At 44.2% G+C, this 16,777-nt stretch overlaps 1 protein-coding gene across 1 annotated transcript in view; it reads right to left on the reverse strand.

Annotated features, from left to right (window-relative positions):
• Myrfl (myelin regulatory factor like) overlaps positions 1-16,777 on the reverse strand; it is a 102,200-nt gene that overhangs the window by 25,428 nt on the left and 59,995 nt on the right. The window contains exons 11-13 of the mRNA XM_055626201.1: positions 14,086-14,286; positions 9,329-9,437; positions 8,472-8,581 (exon numbers count right to left, since the gene is read on the reverse strand). Of these exons, the coding sequence (XP_055482176.1) occupies positions 8,472-8,581; positions 9,329-9,437; positions 14,086-14,286 (420 nt within the window). The remainder of the gene's footprint in view (positions 1-8,471; positions 8,582-9,328; positions 9,438-14,085; positions 14,287-16,777) is intronic.

The raw sequence follows: 16,777 nt of genomic DNA on the forward strand, positions 1-16,777 counted from the left end.
AAAAAAAAAAAGGAATGAGCATGATGTGCTATTGAGTTTCTGGTTTAATCTTTCAGAGAGGATTTGTTTTGTCTCCAAAGCAGTAATTGACTAATCCTTCTTAGAAAAATATACTCCAAACACCAAAATAGAAATAATTGGCAACGAAAGCTTAATAATCATATTGTGAGTGATAACAGAAAGGGATTTTAGGTATACATATACCATACATGATTCTGGCTTAATATAGCAGATTCATGATTATTTGGACACCTTGAGTTTGTAAGTATTTAAGATACAAGATACAAATACAAAGCCAAAGTTTAAGTAAAAATTCTAGCAACTCTAAGGCTAAATTCTAAGTGCCACCATGAATTCCTGATATATCCACTTCTTTAGAAGAAAACTATCTCCTAGCCTTACCCATGAAAAAGTAGAATAAAAAGACATTTCTGACCCACTAACAATGAGCACCCTCCCCTTGGTCTCTAAATACCACTGACTAGAGGGAACCAGGGATCTTGGGAGGAGGGGCAGCCCCAGGTTTGGGGCAGGCAGGTATGATGTGAGAGCTGAGACACCTAACTGACAAAGCTGAGGATAGCTTCCCAGGACTGTGGCTATGTCAAAGGAACCAGGAACCACCTGAAGAAGCCAGAGGCCATCAAAGGACAGAGTGCTGGAACAGATCAAAGAATCAAATCTGTTTTAAGAGCATCCACAGTCGTACCCAATTAAAACAAAACAAAACAAACAAACAAACAAAAAAAAACCCCCAAAACGTTGTATTGGTTGCTGTCAGAAGATATTTGACTAATTTTTTTTCAGAAAAACTCATAAAGGAATGAAGCTCTTGCTTTCTCAACTAGCTAAATATCCAGTGAGAAAAATGTTCTTCGTTTTATTAGAATGACAAAGACTAAAGAATAACAGTTTTGCTGTAGGCTAACCCCCAACAGAATAATAGATCTCTAAGAGAAAATGATTCTCGATGGCTGCCCAAACCAGATGGACATATTTACTCCTTTTGTGTTATGTACACATAAAAATAAGATAAAACAGAACAGAAACACTTGTGAAACTTTGCACCAACGATGGTAAAATTAACCATAATTGGTAAGTTTTTCTGCATGATAATGGTATAGTGGTTCCATTTTAAGGAATGGTCCTTTCCTTTCAGAAAAACAAAACAACACAACAGCAAACAAACAACCTTTGCTGTGGAAGCACAAGATGTAAGTTAGGCACCCAGAACCCAAGGGGAGAGAAACAGCCAGGCAGGCATGGTGATGTGCTCTTGTAACTCCAGCTTTAGAGAGACAGAGACAGGCAATCCCTAGGACTCACTGCCAGACATCCCAGACAATCAGCAAGCCAATGAAAAACCCTGTCTCAAAAAACCAAGGTTGACAGTGCTTCTAAGGAATGACAGCCAAGACTGACCTCTGGCTTCCAGATGCATTTGCTGTACAAGACACACACACACACACACACACACACACACACACACACACACACACGGTAGGGGGCAGGCAGACAGACAGACAGACAGACAGAGACAGAGCAGCATTGTAGATATAAACATGTTTTTGTTTTGGTCCCAGGTGTGGGATGTGGGACTAATTCAAACAGTCCACAGCAGCAAACTATTTGCTTCCTGTGGGCTCTGAGAGAAGCTCTTTGCCAGCTGCAGATAGTTTAAATCTGAGGACTCTAAGAGAGAGAATAAATGCCAGAGCCCAGAGAGTGTGGAGATCAGAGAAAAAAACAAGGCTATTCCTGCTTCCCTCTTGCTTTCTCCTGGTTGCTGTTGTGAGACAAGAACTTGGAGATCTCCTGAAATGAGGAGTGAACTGGCTCCAAGGAACCCGATAACCAACAGCAAGCAGCTAAGAGAACTGTGCCTCCTCTCCCACTAACTCTTTCTCTCTCCTACTTGGTGGTGGGGTGTTGGAAGTCAGAAAGTTGGGGTCGAGTAGGGAGAAAAAGATAAATGTAAATGAAAGAGTTTTTAAAAGTATGCCAACAAAGAGGAGACAGACAGACAGAATCTGTTTAAATGCCTATAATAAAATGATATCACTTTGGAGCTCAGTTTAAGTAATTTAGTTGGAGAAAGACAAAAATTTGCAGCGTATTAGAATTTGATTTGAGAAACCCTCCATTGACTCAGGTGCTCAAACACTTGCTTGCCTGATTGGTGGTACTGTATTGAGACTTTGGAATAGGCACTGAGCTTTCAAAAGTGGGTCACTGGAGATTGGTCTTTGAGAGGGATAGCCCAGGCTACCTGTAGCCTGAGTCCTCACTTCCTCATTCACAAAAATCTGAGGAACTGCTACCTCATGCTCTTGCTGCCATGAGCTTCCCCATCAGGTACTGAACCAGGGTCATAGTGAACCTTTCCTTTTCAAGTAACTTCCGTCAGGAATTTTATCACATCATTGAGAGAAATAACTAACATACTCTGGGGCCTGAGTGTGGGCCTAGGTGTGGGTTTTCATTACTGTGGCAGTTAGGCTCATAAGAAATGGTGCTATTAGGAGGTGTGGCCTTGTTGGAGGAAGTGTGTCACTGGGGGTGGGCTTTGAGCTTTCAAATGCTGAAGCCAAGCCCAGTGTCACTCTCTCTTCCTGCTGCCTGCAGATCCTGATGTAGAACTCTTGGTTCCTCCTGCCTGCAAGCTGCCATGCTTCCCACCATGACAATAATGAACTAAACCTCTGAACTCTAAGCCAGCCTCAATTAGATGATTTTATATATAATACCTCTCAGGGCCATGGTGTCCCTTCATAGCAATAAAACCCTAACTAGGACAGCTGCTATTCCAATTTTGTGTGCATTAAAACTTTTCTTTGGGACTGGAGAGATGGCATAGCAGGAGCACATACTGCTGTCACAGAGGATGTGAGTTTGAGTCCCAGCATCCAAATGGCTTCTCAAAACAGCCTGAAACTCTACTTCCAGAGGGAACCCAATGCCTCTGACTTCTGGCCTCCTCAGGTACCTGAACTCACATATACACACATATATATCATCAAAATAATAATAATAAGATTCATTTAAAATCTTTTTCTTTAAAAATAAAAGGTTTTCTGATGAAAACCTTTCTGAGGTCTCTAATGCAGGCTCAGGTTTTTCCTTTTGTTTAATACAATTAAGGCAGAAATAATGAAGATGAGAATAGCATTCCATGATTCTAAATCATCATGGATGCCATACGTCTGCTCACTAAGCTTGGAGTATACGGCGGACTGTAAGCAACAGCGGTACCATTTACAGCGGATCGTGCAGTCAGTCGATGTCCACTCAGCAGCCCAATCCACACTGCCATTTATTCTTGCCGGCCTCTTTCCTCTCTCAACTCACACACAGGCCATCTGCTACCCTTTAGCTCCTGAGCCTGCCCCTCCTCTCCATCAGCCCTGCTTATACCCTCTCTTTTCTTTGCTTCTTAAAAAAAAAAAAAAAGAAAGAAAAAAAAGAAAAAAAAGGCTTTTCTTAATATACTGTGATTTAGCTCTAACCAAAGCAGACAGTGAAGAATGATAAAATTCTCTCTAAACTACTATCAACTCTTACTGCAATATCTTCCCCGGGGGCAATGTCTTCCCCGGGGGATCTTTGATACTGCCTTAGGAGACATAAGCAATTACTGCCCATTCCTAGCTACTTGTCAATAATGATAAAAGGCCAGCTCCAACTTCTTCAGCTCAGATTCCTCAGCACCGTATATCTTGCAGTGGGTCCAATCGGCAAGGAGATAATTCACATATTTTCCTATTTAGGAAGTAATAAAGATGGAGGGAGAATTTATTACTCCTTTCTGCTTATAATTATGGCCTGCCCTGATTTTACAGAAATTTCTAAGATAAGTTATAGAGATCAACTCTTACCAAAAGATTTAAAATTCTGACTATTGTCCAACATCACCACAGTAAAGCTCATAAGGGTACTCAAATTAGTTGTGGTTTTTTAAAATACCTCTTGCCCTGGTGATAAGTTCCCACTGAGAGTATTTGACCAGAATGCACATCTAGATGCTGAAGGGACTTTTTCTTCATAGACATGTCTAGTCTCCACCTAGAGGTTTGAATTTATTTGTGCTGAGAAGAAGAAGATACTCTACACTGAGGCATTTGGAAGGGTTTTCTCACTGATAATCACCCTTGGTTAGAAACAACTGAACCAAATTCATTTATTTCACTCTGTCCAGCATTGAATGTGGCCCAGTCCCTCAGCTGAAACACAACTTCCTAGTTGTGGACCATGAAAAATTACTGCTAATGCTGGAAAAGAGCAATCTTGGAACCCAGGAACACAGGGAAATAGCTCAGCAAGGCTATTTTTTTTTTTCGTATAAAGGGAGCAAGTGGCAGAACCCAAACTGGGCTAGCAAGCATGCGTGGCCCACGAGGCCTCTGTCTATTCTTCCTGATGTTGGTGTCACTACATCTCATCCTGAAGCGAGGAGCTCTGTTTCACAATCTGCCATGATGAGGTCATCAGCAAGAAGGGGAGTAGGGAAGGTCAGGGAATAGGAGTTCTTGTCTGGCTATCTTTGATTAAAATAAAAAATAAACAACAATAACAAAACAGGAATAGTTTCTCACCTGGGCCAATAAGATGCTCTGTAGGTGAAGTTTCTGACTGTTCAGCCTAGCAACCTGTCTATTCCCTGGGACCCACATGGTGGAAGAACAGAACCAGCTCTTACAAGTTGTCCTCTGCTTTCCACGCATGCGCCCTGGGATACATGTGTGCACTTACTAACTGCTTCAAATCCCACAGACATTCTTATCCACAGTTCGCACAGGATCAGTCTTTCTTCATCACATGCTTACGCTGTGCCGGACAGCCTTCTCAACAACAGGAGGAGATAAAGCTAACACTGGACACAGTTCCTGCCTTCAGAGAGGACGCTGTTTAATGGAGCAACTGTCCAGTAATGAATATAGAGAGGAAAAAAAATGGCATGGTTTTAAATTGTTGTTAGGACCGTAAAGAAGGCCAAAACACTAAAAAAAAAAAAAAAAAAAAAGAAAAAGAAAAAAAAGAAAAAGAAAAAGAAAATAATCATCACTGCCTACAGCTATTATGATAGTTAGAAAATTTACCTTTTTTTTTTTTAGAGTACCAGCAAAGAATATAAAAACAGAGGCAAATGAAAGGCTCTCTCTCTCTCTCACACACATACACACACACATACACACACATATGCCAAATACATGAATAAAATACTGGACCAAATTCACAGAAGGAGGGCTCTAAGCATTTAAGAAAGAGGTCCACAGAGTTCTCACTAATCACAGAGAGGCAAAGTCAACCTCACTCGATGATAATAGCAAAATTTTCAAAGTCTGGTGTCACATTGGTGCTATGGATAAGCAGCAGCCAACAATCCAGCAGGTTTTTGTTTGTTTGCTGAGATAGGGTTTCGTTTCGTCTAGGCTGACCTGAAACTCCTGACCCTCCTGCTTCAGCCTTCCAAGTGTTGAGACACTTGGGTCGCCACACCCAGCCAGGCAGTGTTTCATACCAGGGAGGTTGCCTGAATCCACTACCTACTCCAAGCCTAGTCCCAGCTGGGACCTCCTAGCGCTTCTGTCTCCTTCCTCCTCCTTACTGGTCCTCTTAAACCTTGAGGGTTGTGGTGCTGTCCTTGGCGGTCTTGTCCCATCCTCTCAGCCTCTGGCTCTATAGCAACAGTTCTCAACCTGTGGGTCACGACCCCCTGGGACCACTTAAGACCATTGGGAACACACAGACATTTACACTACCGAGCCTAACAGTAGCAAAGTTACAGTTATGAAGCCCCTCCTAGGGAGGGTCACCCCAGCCCTGTGTTTCCAGAACTTCTGATATTTCACAGGAGACGAGAGTCTAAAAACTCATGAGAAGAGCTCTGCTTTTTAAATATAGGCAACAGATTTGCAAGTTTTTTAAACTACGAGAGGAAAACTATCCTCAGGCCAGACTTGGCCACCGGCTTTTCATCTGCGACTTCTGTCCACAATCGCTGTCTTCCTGGCATCTTCACGCTTTCCAACCGCCTCCTCTCTGCCCCCAGCTGCTTTCTTGGAGTTCTACAGCCCACACATAGCCTTCTGGACATTTTCATCTTGAGTGTTCAATCGGCACCTCAAGGCCAAATCTGAACTCATCTTTCCCAGGGGGAAAAAAAAATCACTTCTTCAGATTTTCTTATGCAAATAACCACTTCTCTTCCGTCCACTGAGATTTAGAAATGGAACATTGGCATAAATAAATCTTCCCTGCGATATCTACAGCATATCGGACGCTGGCACCGAATTTACGGAGTGTGTTCCGTGACCACCAGAAGGGGAATGGCAGAACAATGGGATGAGCACTCAGGAGTGTGTTTTCAGAGGCCTGAGTCTGTGTAGCAGCAGGACCAACCCAGACATCACAGAACTCGTTAATTCATGCTTCCAATATTTGTTGGATTCTTACAGTCCTTTAAGCCCTAGGGTAAAGACCGCAATAAAGTACTAGAGAAGTGATTTTGAAAAAAATACAGATTTCGGCTCTCACACAACTATTTAGAGAGATTGGCAAAGAACACGTAAATTTACAGATCATTTCAGTCGGGTAGAAATACCTCCAGGCTGCTATGAACAGACATGTATTCATGGTAGAGAGGGCCAGCTAGGGGGTAGGTAGGGTTGGTAAAAGAGGGCTCACAAGGAGGGGAGTGTCTGCATGGCTGATTAAGGAAGGCAGGGCACAGCCCGGAGAGGGGGAAGGGAATCTTAGTTAGGGGTTCTGTTACTGTCATAAAACGCCATGACTGTAAGCAACTTGGGAAAAAAAGGGTTTATTTCATCTTACAGCCCATCACGTGAGAGAAACCAGGGTACAACGCAAGGCAGGAACCTAGAGGCAGGAACTGATGCTGAGGCCATTGTCGGATCAGAATGTACATTTTTAGTGAGAGACACCCCCTCCCCGTGGGGTGTGCACACTTTGAAGTTTGAGAAGCGCTCTCACATGAACTGACAGATTATAAATTAGTCTCCACTCAAACATACCCACTGCTAAAAAAATCCCTATGGCAATCAGTCTTTCCTCTTCATACTATCAGTGCACAGTGAACCATGGCAGAGTCATTTGTGAGCCTTGTCAAAGAGCAAGATGCCACAAGATTGATGGACAAGGTATTACAGAACTATTCAGATCACACAGGCTGTATTGACAAGAGGAACTGACTTAGCCCTGTTACCCAGTGGTGGATGGGGTTGCTAATCCAGAGGCAGGAGGGCTTCCTTCAACAGAGAACAATTTGCATATCAAAGAATTTTAGACAAGCCCCTGGTAAAACAGAGGAGATTCATGAATAGCATTGTAAAAAGTAACCTACTTTATGATCCCATTGTGGAATTTAAACATAATTTCATTAAAAAAAAAACTATGCAAAAATTGTAATGCTATGTTCAATTATTAATTATTCTAAGAAGCACATTGAAGAATTACAGTTTTCCTAGTATTCTAGAACATAAGTATTTTGTTACAAGCTTAGCTCTGCTTTCATCTCATTTTACTTTTAAATTATTTTATTATGTGTGTGTGTGAGTATTTGTCTGCATGTCTGTTTGGATTCCATGTGAGTGCGGGAGGGGCATTACAGATGGTTGTGACTGCCATGTTGATGCTGGGGATTGAACCTGGGCCCTCTGGAAGAGCAGCCAGTGCTCTTCAGCACTGAGCCATTGCTCCAAGTATAATTTTCTGTTTTTTTAAAAAAATATATTATTTTTAGTAATTACAGTTTATTCACTTTGTATCCCAGCTGTAACCCCTTCCCTAGTCCCTTCCCAATCCCACCCTCCCTCCCTCATCTCCTCCCCTGCCCCTCCCCCAGTCTACTGATAGGGGAGGTTCTCCTCTCCTTCCCTCTGACCCTAGCCTGTCTGGTCTCATCAGGAGTGGCTGCATTGTGTCCTCTGTGGCCTGGTAAGGCTGCTCCCCCATCTGGATCAAAGAGCTAGCCACTGAGTTCATGTCAGAGACAGTCCCTGTTCCTCTTATTAAGGAACCCACTTGGAGACTGAGCCACCATGGGCTACATCTCTGCAGAGGTTCTAGGTTATCTCTGTGCATGGTCATAATTTTCTGTTTTTAAAGACAGGTATGATTGAGCTTTTTGTTAAGGTTTCCCATACTATCTGGGCCTTATTTTGAGAATAGTAAAACAAACTGAACTCTGTCTGGACCAGTTTTCCTTCAATAATTCCTGCTGAAAAGAATTCCTGATCATTGCATAGTTCTTTTCCCTTATGGGACTTATCATTATTATTGTTGTTGTTATTGTATGTTGGAAATATATTGGTACCAACTCTCACTCAGTGAATGATTCTTTTCAAGCTACATTTCTGAGTGAACTGTATGTGCCCATTGTGCTGGCACCCAAGGGGTACAGCAGTGAATGGCAGCCAGAGCTGGCTGCAGATGCCCACTGAACAATTGATTACCTTATCCACCATGAGGAAGTTCTCCATCGTCTCCCCATTTCCACAGGTGACACCCCCAACATCTCTTACGGCTCTGGGCAGGATCTCTTGCACCTCTTGGGCAATCATTCCTATACACAAAACACTCCAACAGGGTTAATGGGCAGTTGGAGAACAGGAGAAATGCTCGAAGGATTTCCTACATCAGAATGGAATAAGGAAAGCCATGGGAACTCTTTGGAAAGAGAACGTTACCTCGGCGCTCGCTTTGATCTACAATTGAGACAAGAACCGCTGTAGAATTAAAAGCAGAAATGGCCCCCATTCTCCCCTTCTTCCCCCTCCTTCTCACTCTTATTTTCTCTAAGTCCCTGGCTAATGGTGGGACAGGTGAATAAATACCTTTAAATCCCTATACAGAGAAGGAAGCGTGCCATTAGTCTGATTCCATTCTATTACTCTAGGAGACTTTGGTCCTCAGTGTTCCTGCTCATATTCAGCTTTCCCAGGCTGAGGAACAACCATCACTGTGCTAATGTCCTCTTACCTAGCCTCACCCATCTGTCATCTCTGCACTCCATCCCCAGACTGCCCAGGGATTCCCCTTCACACAGTCTATGCTGTTCTCAGCCCTTGAACCCTTGTCTCACAAGCAATCTATTCAAAATGCTCTGCCAGACCTTGGGGGCGGCAGCATGGAAGCGTTAGGTAAAGGCAACCCACCCATTCTCTAACCTTCTCTGTTCCAACAGCTGTGGGTTTCTCAGAGGATGTGTTAGATTGGCAGCTATTGTGAAATGCCGCAGCACACAAGCTCAGGATAAACAGACGAGGAGAAGCTGGCAACTCAAAGTTGAAGAGGGACTCAGGGTCTGTACCTGTTTGATGGGCAGTGTTTATCCCCATGGCAGATGCAAATTCGGGTTTGTAGTCGTATTCAACAATCCTCATTTGGGCTATTCTTCTCAGCTGTTCATTTGTGTCAACCTGATTTAATTAAAGGAGAGCAAATTTCACCTGTTTAGATATTTGTTATTCAAATCAATGCCCAGTGTAACCCAAGAGGCTGAGAAGATTGACAGTGAGCTGGCCATTTTCGGTTGGCCAAACTAGACCAGGAGAACCTTCTGACGTTCTCCTCAGGGAAGCCAAAGCCTTAAGATACACACTGACTCCGTCCAGCCCCTAACACAGTGGTTCTCAACCCGTGGGCTGCAACCCTGAAAAAAAACCATGGGAAGATACTGATCTTTACTTTACAGTTCATAATGGTTACAACATTTCAGTTATGATGTAGCAACAAAAATATTATGGTTGGGGGTCACCGTGACACGAGGAACTGCACTAAAGGGCCACAGCAGTAGGAAGGTTGACAACTACTCTTCTAACAAATGGGCCCAGCAGGCTGAGTCTAAGTTAAGAGGCCAAAGCGCCTCCTACTCTGGTCTCACCTTCCCTTCTCTAAAAAAATTGAAGATTCTCATTCTGAAGAGTCTGTTCAGTACAGCAAGGTGTCCTGTACAGGTGAGTCCAAGGTTTGTGGCCTAGCTTCTACTTAGAAACTGAAAGTGCAGTGCTAATTCACAGACAACCTTAAGGTAAGGAAGGATCCCATACTCTTGAATGGCTTTGAACATTTTTCTGGAGGACGTTTCTCTGAGTGGATTTCCCTCTTCTCCCTCCCCACGCCCCTCAGGATGCAGGTCAGCACAGGCTTCTCCCTGGCTCTTATGTCTAATGATGTCTCGATTGTCATTGCCAAATCCTCAAAACAAACAAACAAACAAACAAACAAAACCAACTGGTCCCCAGAAATTTACAGTGAGATAAAGAACTTAATCTTCTCTAAAACTAAATGTTTGATAGAAAAGATCCCCTTTAATTTAAGGATTTTTCATAAATTCACAAAACAGCTATATCTAATTATAATACTATTAGTCTGATTAAAACAGAAAAAAAATCGGTGACTTTTCTGTATGTCCCCTGACTTTTCTTTTAGAATACTGCTTGCATTGTGAAATCAATGCTATTTTGGCAATTAGAAATATATCATCACCAGTGACTTCCTGGTAAGATGGCAGATTAGAAAACATCCCTGAGTGGATGATGATAGTTAGGGGTATAGGAAGGCCAGCCCTGCTGTTCTGCCCAGACAAGCTTCTCACCTGAGGACTCACTGACTGATAACTATGCTCCCCATTCTCTAATAAACTTCCTCCAAGGTCTGCCTTGGCACCCGCCATGGCAGCCACAATGGCCACCTGGGATACTGCGTGCTGGCCGGGGCCCTCTCCAAGTCAACCTTAAATGCCTCTTCTAGCAAACACCTACAAAAGCTGTATCATCCCTGAATTTCTACCACAAAGAGAGCTGCAGTGGCCACCAGCCACACGGACTGCCTGTCCCCCCTCATGCACACCCCATCTGCTACCCCACATTGCGTAGCTGCCAAGAGCTGACAGGCACTGTGGCTGCCAGTGTCCCAGTCTTTATCTGGGCAGCAGTCACTAAATAGCCAGGACCACATCAGACCCCAGCCTGAATCAGCATCTGCTGCTCAGCATCACAGAGAGATTTGCAAACCTGACCCACCCGCTTAAGCACAAGGATACTAATAAAAATATCGAGACCGGGCCTGCAACAAGAGTCATTCAGAAAAAGCAAAGTTCCCTCTCCAGCCTTCACCAGTTACAAAGTAGCAGTTCTGGGGAGCGCAGGAAGAGAAAGACATTAGCACCAAATCCATTCCAGGGTTGTCCTATTACCAAAATCAAATAGACTGAAAGACAACTAAACTACCAAAGACCAGTTTCCCTGGTTCTCAACCAAATACTAGTGAACTGAATTCAAGAACATAATAAGATTACATATTATGATACTATAGGCTCCACCCTCAGGGATGCCAGGCTGGTTAAAGATAAGCAAATTAATAAATGTAATACATTATTAATGGGCTTAAGGACAGAAATCACAGAGCCTCTCAAATAGATGCAAAAAAGACATTTGACAAAACTCAATATTCCTTCATAATAAAATTCTTAGAGAAACTGGGAACAAATGGAATGTACCTCAAAATAATAAAGGTATATACAACAAACCTATAGCCAACATTATATAAATGGGGTAAAACTGGGAGCATTTCCTGTAAAATCTGGAATTAGATAAGGGTTCCCACTCACCTTAATTCAGTGCTCAAAGTCTTAGCCACAGCAGTAAGAGAAGAGAATGCTACATGTGGATTAAAATAGGAAGAATTAAAATTATCTGTATCCACAGATAACATAACTCTATACTAAAAAAGGCCCTACAGATTCTTCTAGAAAACTCTTTTGATCATATTTCAGAATGCAAAAACCAACACAGAAAAGTCAGTGCTTTTGTCTGTGTAAATCATGAACTTGCTGAGAAAGAGATAAAAATTATCCCATTTTTCCAATACCTAAAAAAATGATAAAGGACTAGAAACAACCCTAACCAAGGAGGTAAAGAACCTCTACAGTGGAAACCAAATCGCTGAAGAAAGAGATTTGAAGAAGATACTAGAAAATGGAAAGACCCGTAGCCATAGGTGGGTAGAATTAATATTGTGAACATGACCATTCTACCAAAAACAGTGTACAGATTCATTGCAATCCCAATCAAGATCCCTACAACATTTTCATAGAAGTAGAAAAAAAAAAATCCTAAAATCCATATGGAACCAGAAGAGAGCCCAGACAGCTGAAGCAATTGCTTCCCTAAACATTTTAATGCCACCACAGTGGGGATTAAGTCATGAGGTCTCTACACTCACTGACAAAAGAGCTGTAGGAAGTGCGGTGTGGGCGTGCAAGTCTACTCCCTGAAGTGGAAGGCCTATAATTCTCCTTATCCCCTCAGGCTGCTGTGAGCAGAAGCGGCTTTGGGGAGTTTCTCATTCAGAGTCCAGGACAAGGGGACAGGTTGCTTCTACAGAGAGAGCCTCCTGGAAGGCTATGAAAAGCTCTGGGGAAGTATGTTATTTAAGACAATAATTTTCTTTAATCAAGAGCAAAGCTGATGACTTTTTGGTAAATGAAAATGAAATTCACTGGAGAGATGACTCAGTGGTTAAGAGCACTGACTGATCTTCCAGAGGACCTGGGCTGTGTTTTCAGCACCCACACGGTAGCTCACAGCCATCTGTAACTCCAGTTCTAGAGATCTGATATCCTCTGTGGACATGCACACACATGCTACACAGACATACAAGTAGGCAAAAACATCCATATACATAAAACATTTTTTAAATATGCTGGACATGCAGCTCAGTGGCAGAGCATTTGACTAGCATACACAAGGCCCTGGGCTCAATCCCTAGCATTGCAAAATAAATACAAGAAAACAAAATTCTGCAGAAGCCTGGTGATAGCAAGCAGGCTTGTGGAGGGCAGTCTCAAGTTTGACATCCCATGGAGATTTCCTGCTGAGGCTTCATAAGCTGTTGGTATGGCCAGATGCAAGGACATATCTGAATCAGTGCAACCAGAAATGCAGACTGTCTCTCTCTAAAGCTCAAAATTTAGAACTAATATTTGAAAAATGTGTGTGAGAACTTTCTAGCCCCAAATTCCCATCCAACGAGGAGATCACAGCAACCCTAATGTGAATCGCAGCCTTGCAGGCAGCGTGAAAGTCAGCAATTACAACCTTTTTGTTTTATTTTATTTTATTTAAATCCTCTCAGCAGCCAGCTCAGAAAACCCAGTGCACATTTGCGCTGGGAAAGGAATGCAGGCTAGAAGAAAGGCCAATGATTAACAGATTAGACCCTGCAGTGGCCGAAGGAATAAATAGGGGAGTGGGAATGAGGCTTAAAACAGATGGTCGACAGTCTTAAGAAGGCTTCTGTGAGAAGAAGCCTGAGTGAGGAGGTGGGGACGTGGTGGGCTCTGAAGAAGCTGGATCAGGTGGCCTGAGTCTTCATCCTGATCATCTTGGCCCACAGCACACTACCACAACGTTCCAGAATGCTACCCTCTAACCCCAAGTAATTAGAAAACAAATGGCTCCCGAGGGTCAGGCAGGTCACAGCCCGGCCCTGACTTCAGCTGGGAAAGCATCTTTATTGAAGTGGGTCTTTAGGCCACTTCAATGGATCTTGAGATCCACTGCCTGTCCTAAGCGGAGCAAGGCACCACATGTCCAGCCCAAAGCTGACTGGCGCAGGAAGGGCCCCGGCTAGGGAGCTTTTCAAGTACTCCTCAAAGATCTGGCATGGGGAAGACAATGGCCAGCAGAGGCAGTACGAGGGACCCAGGGAGGAAGGGGCTGGAGCAGACTATGTCAGCAACCAGATGGAGAGGTGCCAGTGGGAGACCGGAAATGCCAGTCGTGGAAGGAAGGCGCTGGAGTGTGGAAGACAACTGTGTGAACACGCTGCCCGTGACCAGTGACACGCTGCCACTGCCCGCTGACTCTTAGGTGGAGCCATCCTCTAGGGACAACTGAGGCAGAGATGTTCCCACAAACTCCAACCATCACTACCTTCAAGCAACTCGTTCATTTCACACCAACAGGTGTGAAGCACACCCTGGCCAGGCGTGTCAGACAGGGAGTCCCAGACACCCAACTGAGGTGTCAGAGGAAGGAGCCCTGCGGCAAACCCCGGGCTCACCTCCTGGATATTCTCCTTCACCCGGCTGTCAGAGGGATGCATGATCGTCCCCATCACTTTCATGTTGCCGCAGACGACCAGGGCTTCATCAGGTGCATCCGTGTTTATTCCTACTCGACCATGACAGGTGACAGATTCTGGAACTTGTCCCCGCTGCCACAATGCATCACTGTCATTCTCAAACTGCCCGGGGTTAGAGGCCTGGAGAGACACAGTGGCATACTGCAATTAGAGTTAGATGGGCACAGACTGTTGGTCGTGAGTCCTCTGAGCAAAGAAAACCAGCCTGCTATCTGAGCCCTTCTCATGAGACTCCCATACTGGGTACGAGCTGATGTACAAGCCAGGAGGCCCCCAACAGTAGGAGCTCTGCAGGCCGTGGCTGAGAACATCTGATCGCTGTGACATTTCTCAGAGACTGAGCTGTATGTTCAGTTACACCACATGGTTGACTTTAAAAGGCGAGGAGGGGGGACAGGGACTAAAAACGACTCACTTTTCAGACATAATGATTATTTAAATTCAGAACAAAGGATGTACAAGTTAACTGAAATGATCAAGTAAATAAAAACACCTTGTGTTTTAACTAGTCTTTTATAACATCAAAGCACTCGTATTGGTGATTTCCCGCGCAGCTGACAATCAAAGGATAACACAGTCATATCCGATACACCGCAATGACTCCCTGAACGCAGGCTCGCTGTTCCACAGCTGCGGAATGGCAGCAGCCACACTTTTGTGTGCCGCTCTGACAGCAATTCTGTGATCCAAGTACCATTGTGCTCAATTTATTGTCACTGGCACTCGGAAAGGCTAATAAATTGCTCGAGAACACGTTGGAAATCCATGCTACAGCCAGCACGGCATTTCCTCTGATTGCTAAGTAATGACTCCAATTTGTACTGTTTCACAATGTGGCCGAGAAGTAGGCCCAGCAACCTTTAATAACAATCCGAGCGAAGCTATGCGAGACCTCACTTCTCATGAAACTCATGCCCAAAGAAGTTTCTGCTGGGCTGTGCCCCTTCCTGCCTGCTCCCCATAGCTGCTGCTGTACACAGGCGTCTCCAGGCCCCTGCATCCCTCACAACAAAGCCCATTTCTGTTTCCTAAATGACAATGCATTCCTCTAAATGTGATTTTTGCAGTTGTAGCCAGTTGTAGAGAATCCAGATTCGCTAGGCTCCTGACACCTCCTCAGGTAACACTAACAGAGCGACTTCCCTTTTGCCTGTGTGGCTGGCCCCGTGTATCTGTGGCTGGCCCCATGTATCTGTGAAGACAGCTCAAGGAATCACCAGTGTGGTTTGCTTGTGAACGAAGACTGAGAGACGTAGGAATTGAGGGGCGTGGCAGAGTCACTGTTCAGCAGACACTTTTTTGGTGTTCCATCAATATTCTGCCATGTGCATGTGTCAAACATTTTTAAAGAAAGAGGAAAGAAGCCAGCAAGGTTAGCTCCTAGTTCGATTTCAGTTGAAGAACTTTTGGGCAACTCCAACTTCTCATTGTTTCTACCAGCCTGAAACCTGCACCTCTTCACAGACAACCGAAGCAGCAGAACACAGACCAACGGCTTTAAGCGGCATTTTGTATGAATTCACTTGAACAGAAGTTTTTTCTGCAAGACCCCCGAGGCCCATCGGATGTGCTCTGTGATTGGCTTCGACTCGAGTTCGTTTATGGTGAGTGATCAGCACAGAAGCGTGGAGTGCTGATACGTTTTGCTGAACATAGGGAGCCACTTCAAGGAAACACCAGACAGTGACGGAGCCTGGCCGTTGACGGTTTCGAATGGGCTTTGGGATAATTCCTACCACGTTGTTCACTGGATAATGATGTAAGTAGATTTTTTTCATACGATTGCAACATTTATATTTGTTTCAACAGATAAAACTATATCCCTAAAATATGTTCCAATTACTTAAACAAGGGACACAGATCTACAAGCGATACTAAGAAGGGGTCATCATCCCAAACGAGAAATATTGTAAGATCTGTGTATTTACTTCCCCTCCCCGGAGCAGGTGTCTTCGTGTGTCAAAGCAATCTAGAACACACTCTCTCCAGAATTAGGAGCTTACATCCACATGAGGCCCGATAGCGGTTCTGGATACCAAACGGCAAACAGGTTTCATTCACTTTTCTAAAATACTTCTCGTCTCATGGTTCCATTCGTTTAGGAAAGACCTGAACATCTGGGTTCCAGTGCTGTCCTTTGAAGACTAGCGTAGGCTAAACTCCTTTCGTGTTTTTATCCCTCTCCAAACGTTATTGCGGAATTGAGTGAGATCGTGTGTGCGTGAAGAGTCTCCAAACTTAAGGGTGAGTGGACACAAATCCACCCTCCACAGAAAGGCAGGACACAGCGACACACCTGCAGAGTCACAGTTCCTGGGGAGACCTTCTGCAAGAACACAATGCAAAGGGCGCCCCCTGCAGGTGCTGGGCGGTAGCAAACGGCATTAAAAGTGACCAGTCTGGAAGGAAAATCGCAGGAATTTCTTTTCCTTTTGTTTCAGATGCTAAACACAGACACGGAGCCAATAGGAGAAGCGGTCTCAGGAAACCAATTTGTGCATTTTTTTGAAAGAGTTATTAAAACTCGGCCCAGAGTTACACTTTGGCTGTTGCGTGAACTTGCATAGCGAGAGCTAGGGGCGCTGCCGGCTTCGACGGGGGGGGGGGGGGG

This window comes from Psammomys obesus, unplaced genomic scaffold (assembly GCF_907164565.1).
Source record: "Psammomys obesus unplaced genomic scaffold, mPsaObe1.curated_primary_1811, whole genome shotgun sequence".
NCBI lineage: Eukaryota > Metazoa > Chordata > Mammalia > Rodentia > Muridae > Psammomys > Psammomys obesus.